The 11012-nt window shown below is 38.9% G+C and overlaps 1 protein-coding gene across 1 annotated transcript; it reads left to right on the top strand.

The window, feature by feature from the left end:
• Positions 1-5133: 5133 nt before the first annotated feature.
• LOC140328336 (short-chain dehydrogenase/reductase family 9C member 7-like) lies at positions 5134-11012 on the top strand. The gene is made up of 4 exons (XM_072407863.1): positions 5134-5468; positions 7484-7742; positions 9746-9909; positions 10792-11012. The coding sequence occupies exons 1-4, from the start codon at positions 5153-5155 to the stop codon at positions 11010-11012; spliced, it is 960 nt and encodes a 319-aa protein (XP_072263964.1). The 5' UTR covers positions 5134-5152.

Below are 11012 nucleotides of genomic sequence, written 5' to 3' on the forward strand. Positions count from 1 at the left end.
AAAACATATGCCAGTACACAAGATGTAGTTGCCATAACAAACTGGTTACAAGTAGGACCCTTAAGGGGTAATAAATCCATCAAACCTGAAGTAGCAGAAGATGGATGAATAAAGGTGCGTACACACTTCCAATTTTTATCGTTCCAATCGAACGACGAACGATCGATTGGGAAAAAAATCGTTCGTAAAAAAGTAACCAACGACGCCGACGAACGAGGAAAGTCGCTGGAAACGAACGACCGGACCGACGGATCGGATTGGGCGACGATCGTTGACCATCGTTCGTGTGTACGGTCGTTCGTTGATCGTCCATGGGCAGAGCATGCGTGATGAACGAACGTCCGTTCACTTTCCTGTCGTGCACATAGTTCCTCTATCGCTTAAACGATCGTATCTATTGTGTGTACAATATCTACGAACGATCGTGTCGTTAACTCTATGTGCAGGATCGGTGCTATACGATCGTTCATATATATCGTGCATGAACGTTCGTCGTTCGTTTTCCAACGATAATAATTGGAAGTGTGTATGTAGCTTAAATGGACAGGTGGGTTGAGGTGATGACCCAACTGAACCTTTTGTTGACCCCTAAACTTAGATTCCAGCTGCAGATTCAGATATCAAATTTAGCTGTGAGGTCCATCAAATTACATTACCAATCCCAATCTAGTGGGGTGTGTGTCAACCGATGGTCATCGTACAGAACACACCCACTAACCAATCCAAGAGCCCCAAGAATACCTAATGGGAATTAACTATATAAAAATGGGAACTGAGAGAATTTAGATCTCTTGTTGCTCTCCTGATCTCCTGAGGGTCTCCTTAGGTAAGCTGGTATGGAGTCTTCTTCTGAAGGAAGTAGGCTCCTGAGGTATCCATTAACCTCTTCGCAGGTATCTATAAAATATTCCTGATTGTAGTCTTATGGGTGTCTATATTATTATTGCATTGCTTTGCCAGTTTGTAATTACTGTATTAGGTACTAACCACTGTTAGATTATTGCAGGAGTTACCTACTAATAACCTCATTTCCATGTACTGTATATATTATTGATTGGAGTGATATGTGAATTGATAGGGTGGTATAATACCCATATTTATGCAGATAAATATCCCAAATCAACGGAGGTGACCCCTTGACAGAGCCCTATTGCTTGTAGGCCCTGTCTGTAACTTTAATTTTTTTCTATGTGTTTTATGTATATTGTATTTTTATTAGTGTTATGTATATTGTATTTTTATTAGTGTTATTTTCCTGCTTATATTACTAGGGTATTCCTGTACATGACTAGGGTAGTTCGGATACACCCCCATACGATAAACCTTTTCCAACCCCCAAACAAAACTTTCTCAACTAAAACTATTCCTGCCCCAAACTTTTATCCTCCTAAACTTTTCCCGCACCATCCTCCACTATTGCCTACCTTCCTCTACTCCCCCAAAAACAAACTGACACCTTCATTGGATTTAAAGTGGCTGGCAAGCAGCCAATTTATTACCAAAACAACCTAAATAACAATAAATAACCATTAATTACAACAATATTTAAATACCATAAATATTACCTTAAATAACATAACTTAACTATAAGAACATGTAACATCAATATATAATTCACAATCCTTACAAATATAAAACTTTTCTCCACCCAATAAACCTGTACACAAAAATCATTTTAATCACTGTGCCCAATTGCACTATAACCAAAACCAACTCCAGTTTACTCTACCAGGCTGCAGATCTAGGAAAAGGTAAAGTCCGTTCCAACCAAAATTGTTTAAAACACACACTGGCCTTTAGCCGCCCAGCACCGCCTCAGGGGCCACACCATAACACCATTTAAATGGGCATCCTACTAATGGGTTGCGCTTCCCAAATGACCAACAGGACTCTTACCCTCCTAAATCCCATCCTGAGCGCCCCTCCACACACAAAGAGCTCGCTGTACTCCATGTTGCAATCCCAGGAACCACATATCAATTCCTATCGCATTTAAATGTACCCAATCCTGACGCAAGAACTTGCTGGTGTCCTCCTTCAATTCTATATGGTGAACCACCACCCCTCCGTTCCGGGCCACAAACCTGCCCACCTCATTATTCTTAATTCTAGCGTTATTTACCCTAGCCACCGAGCGCGCCTCTCTCCATGTGGTTCTGGCCACTATATCAGTCCATACAATAACTAGCCCTGGGAACTCCACCTTTATCCTAAGATAATCAAGCCTGATATTCCTAATTAGCTCCTGCATGGACCTGCATCCCAAATCAATAACCCCCGCATTAATAACTACCACATCCGGCGGGCGCTCCAACGATGCAAATCTTCGGATGTCTGGCACCACTCTGCTCCATATAATCCCGGCAGCCCCCGGGGCCCAGCATTATGCGAGACCTCGGCTTCAGGTGAGGCCTCCACCCGCGACAACCGACCCCTAATATCCAGCCACAGCCCCCCTCTTAGTCACTTTTGGTCGGGTCCCGGCCAAACGTAGGGCCCAACCTCAGGTGCGGCCCCCCCTCTTAAGGCTTTACCTGCTGGGAAGAGAAAGCTGCTCTCCCTGGCAGCCACAGCCCCCTCACCAGAGCTCCGCAAAGATAATTCCTCCCTACCCTCTGCCCGGCCTGGACCAGGCACTGCCCAACCTGCATGGTATGAGGGTCCCTCTGGGGGCTCCCAATGTGGCGCTGAGCTCTAGTAAATGGCTTAGAAGCACCCAAAGCCTATGCCTCCGAGGCCGCAGCCCCCCTAACCTAGCTACTTGGGGCCCACTGGCAGCTCCCCCAATCGCTTCTGCAACCCTTTCCTGCAACCAGGCCCCTGCAGCCCTAAGCTGTGCCATCAGGGCGTCACAAGACTCCATGATGTGGACCTACCTCTACTTTTCTTCCAAGAAAAAAATTGTCCTTCACTTCCCTCTTATTTAAACCCTTCTATTCTCCTCACCTCTACTTCCAACCCGACTTCTAGCTAATCCTACCCCTGCCAGCGGTGGGGGGCTGCCAAAACACCCACTCATGCCGGCCCTACACTTGCTGCAGGCCTCACTATATAATCTTTTGCCTGACTTTTGCCTGGTGCCCTGGGTGTCTGGTACTCTGGATTACCACTTGCTATACTTCTCATTTTCCCCCCTTGCCCAATGTTGTAGACCTTAGAAAGGCAGCTTTTAATGCCAATAAAACCCTGTCATGAGTGAAGGATTAATGAATAGCATGCAAGTCATGCTATGCTATGACCTGGCTGTGCACTGATTGCCATCATCATTGCATAGTGAGTGATGGCTGCTATCTGTGTCTTTGTTGATTTTTTAAAAAAGTAGTTTATTCACTATTGGACCTGGTACATAGGGAATAATGAAGTGATATATGGGTATGCTTGCTGTGAAGTGTATAGCGTAGGTTGTGGTGCATCCCTGTGCACTTTGTTACATATTCGTGTCCCCTGAACACTGTGACCTAGCTGGTAGATTACTCACTCCGAACCCTGACACCCGGTGTCTTGGGATTTTTACTGCATATTGGCCACTGTACTTTATGTGCTTGGCTGATGCTTCATCTTCCTTACAACTAAAATCTGAACGATATGCCACACCTAACTTATGATCACTGCATTCTGTCTGCTGGGTACCTTGTGCTTCTTACCAAATGGTTCATTGCCTCATTAGTTGCTGGATCTAGTTCTCCTTAAGTTTTTCTTGAGATTTGAGAGCACAGCTGTTTGCAGCAGTTCACTGTGGATTTATTGTTTGTGTCCTCCAGGGTGCACTAGTTTTTTTCAAAATCTGAGCAACACCCTTGTTGTAAATAATTAGGTATGTTATTTTCCTTGTTTAGGCATGTCCCTTGTCAAATACTGTTCCAGAAAATAAAATTGCATGACTTAATATGCTCCTTTATATTTAATTAAATAAGGAAAAAAATGATTTTTGGTATTTAGTAGCTGAAATAAAACAGTAAATAATGTAAATAGTATATAAATAATGTAACAGTCTATGTTATAGTTAACAATTTGTAGATTAGATAATTATTCTTAAAAAGCATTCTGAAAAGCCTGGTTTAGCCTGCTAGTAGTACGATTATCTGTTGAATTACATGTTGCTGGCTCTACCTGGATCTGACTTTTGCTGGTGGTCTTGACACTGCTTGTCTTTATTTTTGTTTGGTGGGCTAGTAACCTGTGTATTATTTGTGGTTCTGTTTTCTGGACTTGTGCTGGGCTCCCCTGTACTGAGTTATCTGTGGATCACCCATCTGCATTGAATTGTGTCCTCAATCCTGCTCTTGGTCCTGTCAGTGGAGGCTTACTTTAGGTGAAGAGTAGTAATTAGATTGGGGGATTGGCACCTGGTAAGCATTGGCACTGCATTAGAGCCTTACAAATACAGCCCAAAGTGATCTTGCCACCCATTGTTAGTTTATCAACTGAGATAAAAGTTGAGACATTTTTTTTTAAAACTTTGTTATGCTTTGGTATACAATATGTCACCAAACATTCATTTTAATGGCTTTATCATTCTTGTTATATATGTACTGGTAATGCCATACATGAAATGAAGTAAAAATCATGCCAAATGCAGTCAATAGGCATGGTTCTATTATTATTTCAATATTAGGGCGCTACATGTTGAAATCCACCGCAACAAAGATTTTTGTCCTGCTGTGCATGTAAATCTTAAACCATTTGTAAACCCAGTCTCAAATAAGCTTTATTATGTTAATGTTATTTCAGGAGTACGTTCCAATATTTATATATCTGGCGTTTGAATATAACAACATGTAGTGATACTGCTAGGAAGGGAATACTCTTAAGGTAATAAGGTAATACTCTTTGCTCAGGCCCTTCCTGTTATGAGGTGACTGTGCTCCACCTCACCCTGCCACATGGGCCTATATCGCAGACCCCCAGTATACATTTCAACACACATTTTACAAGTCAGGTTGACTTTCAGGTTACTTGTTGTCATCATTGGGAAACCCACACTGAGAAGCATGCATGCAGACAGGAGGTTGCTGCAAAAAAAATGAATTTTCATTTAGTAAGGTTTACAGCCCCCTTAACTACTTGTGATGACAGAATAAAAACCAAAAATAAAAATTACTTTAATCGTGTTTGTATTTCTACATTACAGGGATATTGAACACACTCTGTCATGTTCCTGTATGCTGTGCCTGTAGTGTTGGGTTTGATCCTTCTGTACAGATGGTACAGGCAAAGCCAAATACTGGAAAACCTTACAGATAAATATGTCCTTATTACTGGATGTGACACCGGATTTGGGAATCTACTGGCAAAGCAGCTAGACAAACGGGGCATGAAAGTTTTGGCAGCATGTCTAACTACACAAGGGGCTGAGAAGCTAAAAGAGGAGACTTCTAGTAGACTACATACAGTAATTCTGGATGTTACTGACAGCGAAAATGTGAAATCTGTTGCCAAGTGGGCTGCTGATATTGTTGGAGATGCAGGTTAGTGGTTACTGATTATAATACAACTATTTTAGTTTAAAATGAATATAATTTTTAATACATTTCAATATTGTTTTAAATTTTAGTTATTGTCTGGGTCATTATCAATGTAGATCATTTTCATAGTCAGTTACCCTCCTATAAAAACTGGTACATGTTCTTATACACTTTTATCATTTACTCCAGTGTGCTTATAACTTTCTGTATGAGCTGACCATGTTTCACTGTAAGTGCAGATTTCTGTAAGTATACGGTTTTTACTGTCTTGCACTGCCCAGGCTCAAATCAGCATTTTAAATTTTCACAGCCAGCAATTTTAATCAGTCATATTAGGTACAGATCGCCAAGTACCCATTTCTTCTTCTTGCTGACTAGTTTGACTATTTTCTAACTATTTATTTATATACCTGTAAGGTGTAATGGTAAGTGATTCTTACAATTATTGTAGAGACCATAATTTGTTAAAAGAAGATAGCAAAAAGGTTCTTATACTTTAGGTTAAAACATGGTGGGTCAGACACTTCCGTAATAAAATAATCCTATGCTTTGCCTACTAAGAGCAAAGTAAGTGGCCAACCTAATTGCCTATCATCACAATGTATATTACAGCATTAAGGCTTGGCGATTGGCCCCTTAGTCACCAACAACTGCATCTTGAGAGGGAGCAGAAAGAGCAACATGCTTCCTGTACCTCAATGTACCCATTTCTTTAATTTAGCATTTTTAATAGTGTTCCTGTATGTTACAATTAGACTATTAAATAGGTAGAACTACAGCCTAAAGATGGCATTGTTCATCCACAGACTGAATTAATTCTCCAGCGCATCTGACATAGTGATCACATGGTCAGGAAATGCTCTGATTGTTCTAGTTTGTCAGGGGTCACCCCCGATGTAAGGATTGACAGCCAAATGCTGCATGAATTAAGGACAGGTTTCATTCCACAATGCATATCCCAGGCACTTGATTAACAGCATTCCATTAGGCCAGTATTGGAGGCTATGACATAATTCAGAAACATTGCAATTTTTCATACAAGCCTAACAATTATGATGACTGTTGGAAAGAGGATTTAGAAAAAAAAAATGATTGAAAGAAGCATTTAACAAGGCTAAAGGAGAGTGGAGAGGGCTACCTTAACAAAAGTAAAATCAATATAAACAAAACTCACATCATTACAAATTATAATTTACAAACTCAAAAAATTAGGAATGCTTTTAAAAAAACTGGCACATTATCTACAAATATATTGAGCCCTTTTCAAGTATTGTTCATAGAAGTGATACTTCCTTAAGGAATACCTTGGTAAAAGGCTTCTCTACATGTTCTACACATATGACAAACCTACAGTAAAGGGGCCTTTGCATGTGGGACATATACAATAAACATTTTTGAATACGTAAAAAATAATTATTTTTTTCCCAAACATTTTGCCATCTGCAATACCAAAGGCATGTATATGAAATTCATTTTATGTAAGAAAAAACATTATATTCTTCAAAAAGAGGATTTATGAACACATATGGCTTTATTTATAAAGCAGGAAATCAGATGTTCTCTCAAACATTCCCTGGTCAAAAATCATCCAGGCCCATGTGTTTCAATGGCAGTAATTGATTCCCCACTAGAGAATATTTGAGGGAATGTCAGATTCCCTGCTTTATAAATAGAACCCATGAAAGATATTATGCATGAGAAACTTTTAACACCAATAGAGAGACATTTTGCCAGTTTTGGGTCTTGTATCTATAAGTATAAAAATATAAAAAATTATACACTTGTTGAACTTCTGTAGGGATGTATGTCAACCAAATCCATTCCAGACATAATTTCAATATCAGGTCTAAGTACAGTATATTGAAAGGTTGGGACAGCATATACTTTTAATATAGCTTTTTAGTAGCACTGTACCAGCACTGTACCATTTTTTACCAGTCTTTAATTGATCTCTCAGGGAATGCTGACAAACTCTGTATTTGTTTAATTATCTCTCTTCAACTTAATGTATTTTTCAGGACTTTGGGGTCTAGTGAATAATGCTGGTTTTGGAAGTGGATTTATTCCTAATTTATGGCAAACAAAGAAAAATTTTGTGAAACTGATGGATATAAACTTTCTGGGATTGGTTGATGTAACACTGAACCTGGCACCTCTAGTTATAAAAGCAAGGGGACGAATCATAAATGTCTCCAGTACTGCAGGAAGAATAGCCATAGTTGGAGGAGGGTACTGCCCATCAAAGTTTGCTGTACAAGGATTCTCTGATAGTCTAAGGTAATCCAACATCAACCACAGTTTGCATAACCAACTAGGCATGGGACATAATAGAGTGGATTGAAAAGAACCTCTGATTGCTCGAAACAACTATTTAAGAGCCAAATTTATAACAGTGTGCTCAGCAAATGGTAACTTTGTGTAGAATCATAAATAAATCATCTTCTAGCACTTAGAGTTCTAGTTCAAAGTTTTACTGGAGTTCCTTACAGATTAAACTATAAATATAAACTACAAATATTCTATATTTAATGTTCTAAAATTAATGATAGTTTCCATTACACAGTTCTTTTTACTCTTACCGTGTTGAAAATATATATGCCATTTCTAAAACTAAGGGTGATAAATATATATTATTGAAATAGAAAAATTGTAATTTATTTTTTTCAAAGAAAATGTATCTATTCAATAGTTGATATCACTATGAAGTCAAAAAACTATTATACATTACAATTTATATACAATATATAATTTACTACTAATGGTACTTCCAAGAACTCCAAATAAAGAGTTGACTCCTATTCCCTTGTTCTATTAAGTTAATTTTTTAAGTGTGTTGTTATAGTTAATAACTGATGGACAATCCATTCACAGTGTGTTGTTGTTGTACAATGTGCTATGTATACCCTTCACATTTATAGCCATAGGCTTAGATGACTTTGCATCCTGGTTGGATAGAACAGTGCACAAAAGATACATAAAAATGCTCAGGAATGTTTTACTTCTAAATCACATACAGTTGACAATTGAAAATCCGGCCATCGATAATCCGCTTCCTTCAGTTTTCCGGCATGAGTTTCAGAGCGCATTTTCAATACAGGGACTGGAGTACACAATTTGGCCACTGATATTTTGAGGGCGCTGTTCTGCAGAAACAGCCATTAGGTCTTGCTTGCTACACTAAACACAGATTGAGATGTCCCTGCTGCCTGCTCCCTGGAACTGTGTCTGCGGGTGCGGATAGAGGAAGACTGGCCTGTGTGTGGAGGTAGGGGAAGAATTTTCGAAAATCTGGCACTTCTGGAAAATCTTTCCGTGTCAGTTTAAATTACACTGCTTGACAGTACTGGCTTCAATTCAATGCCTATGGAAGCTCTGGAAGGTTAGATTATGCTCTATGAAAAAGTCATGCATTAAAAAAAAATATTCCAAGTCTGCACTGTATTAACACCATGAGTTGATTGCTTGAACCTACCTTTTTTTCTTACTATGGTGTAGATCAGGGGTGTCAAACTCTGGCCTGCAAGGTCCTTTTTTTGGCCCCCCAAAGATTTCTGAAAATTAATTACATATGGCCCGCCCGCTACTACGTATTACAGTGAGTGATGCTGCTACTACAATTCCTGGCATCAGGAAAACGATGGGTTAAATCGTCCCAACTGTATTTCTATGATTGTAGTACATAGCTGGGAGGACTTACAGTCAGTATTAGGCTGAGGATCTAATACAGTGTGCTGGAACATTCACAGATAATCTCCATTCATTTCCTTACACATAACAGCATCCACATGTTACCACCTCACATCATCATTTTCAATATATGCAATACATAGACATTATTCCTGTACACCCATCATGTGACACAAAGCTTAGGCAATGGACACATGGTGCCTGACTACAACGGGCATTGTGCTTGTTTCAATCCATTAGAGACTGCATAGTGTGTGTAGAGGGGTTTGTTTCTGTTAGTTATGGATGAAGTAGTAAACTTCCTCAATTTTTACAATAAATTTCAAGTTTGGCCCCCGACTTGGTCTAAGTTTTTCATTTCAGCCCTCTGTTTATTTGATTTTGACACCCCGGCTCTTTGTTTGTATTGCACAGTTACTATCAACATTGTGGGATTTACAACCCATGTGCAATTGTGTTTTATTTTTGAGTTTAATTAAAGGAATAATAAAATGTGAATATATTTACGTAGTTTATATATGTATTATTATATGTATTGGTGGTTTAATCATATACATTTAGATTATTAGTTTATGGTTTCTTTTTATCTGCAGAAGAGAACTTCATGCTTTTGGAGTAAAAGTCTCTATAATAGAACCCGGAGGTTATAAGACATTAATTATTGACAAAGATCGTCATATAAAGCACCTGCAGCACATATGGAATAATCTCCCTGGAAACATCAAAGAATTGTTTGGAGAAAAGTATTACCAGCAATGTGAGTGTCAGCTCTTCTAAATTAAAGAAAAGCTATAATTACAATTTACTACAGACACCAAGTACAAAGATTTTTGTGCTAAAAACTGTTGTCTTAACATTTTCATATTCTATATAAAACATCAAGATTAAGGGCCTGATTTAATAAAGCTCTCCAAGGCTGGAGAGGATACACTTTCATCATTTCTTAAAAGTCATTTGCTATAGTTTTCAATCCTGGACCAGATCCACTCCAGGTTATCTGGATCACTAAGTTTCACCATGAAAGTGTATCCCCTCAGCCTTGAAGAGCTTTAATAAATCAGGCTCTAAGAATTATCAAATGAGAGATCTTGAGGTTGCCAATCCCCTTCTTAACATGCTAAATGTATTAATGGTAGGTAGACCCACTGGAGACAAGAACATCAAGTTCAACCCATCACGAAATAACATGAAAACCTGCATACACAGAATCTTAAACTCTTGTAAAGCATGGTCCAATTTGCTCAAATAATATATTTATTTAAAATCCCCTAGATCATTCTTATGGTCAACAACTCTTTTAATATTTATTTATAGAATTTATGAGCTTTATTTTTAACTGGCCTGGCCAGAACTGCTACCTCGGGAAGTTTCACATTTTCAAAGCCATTTTAAAGAACCTTTCCATATGTGGAAGTTAAACTTGTTTTCCTTCTGATTCAGAGTTTCCCTTTGTTCTATGCAAGCCTAAACTAAATACTTTTGCATGTTCTCTGTATGGGCCATATATATATTATTTTTGACTTGTTTCCATGGGCTAATAAACGCCACCCCCAGGTATTATGTAATTAAGTTCAATTTAAAATAGTTTTTTGTGCTACTGTAGAGCCAATAACTGCAGTATGTGTATTTCTTCATACAGATGCCAACAATTTACTACAGCTGCTAAACACAGCCAACCCCAAGATCCACCAAGTGTCAGACTGTATGGAGCATGCTTTAACCGCAGTTCACCCCTGGACAAGATACTCAGTCGGCTTGGACTGCAAGCTGTACTACCTACCTGTATCCCACCTCCCTACTGCCATCGCTGACTATCTGCTGAGTCGTTCTGCACCCAAACAGGCTAAAACACTGAAATGA

Source organism: Pyxicephalus adspersus, chromosome 1 (assembly GCF_032062135.1).
Source record: "Pyxicephalus adspersus chromosome 1, UCB_Pads_2.0, whole genome shotgun sequence".
In the NCBI taxonomy this organism is placed as follows: domain Eukaryota; kingdom Metazoa; phylum Chordata; class Amphibia; order Anura; family Pyxicephalidae; genus Pyxicephalus; species Pyxicephalus adspersus.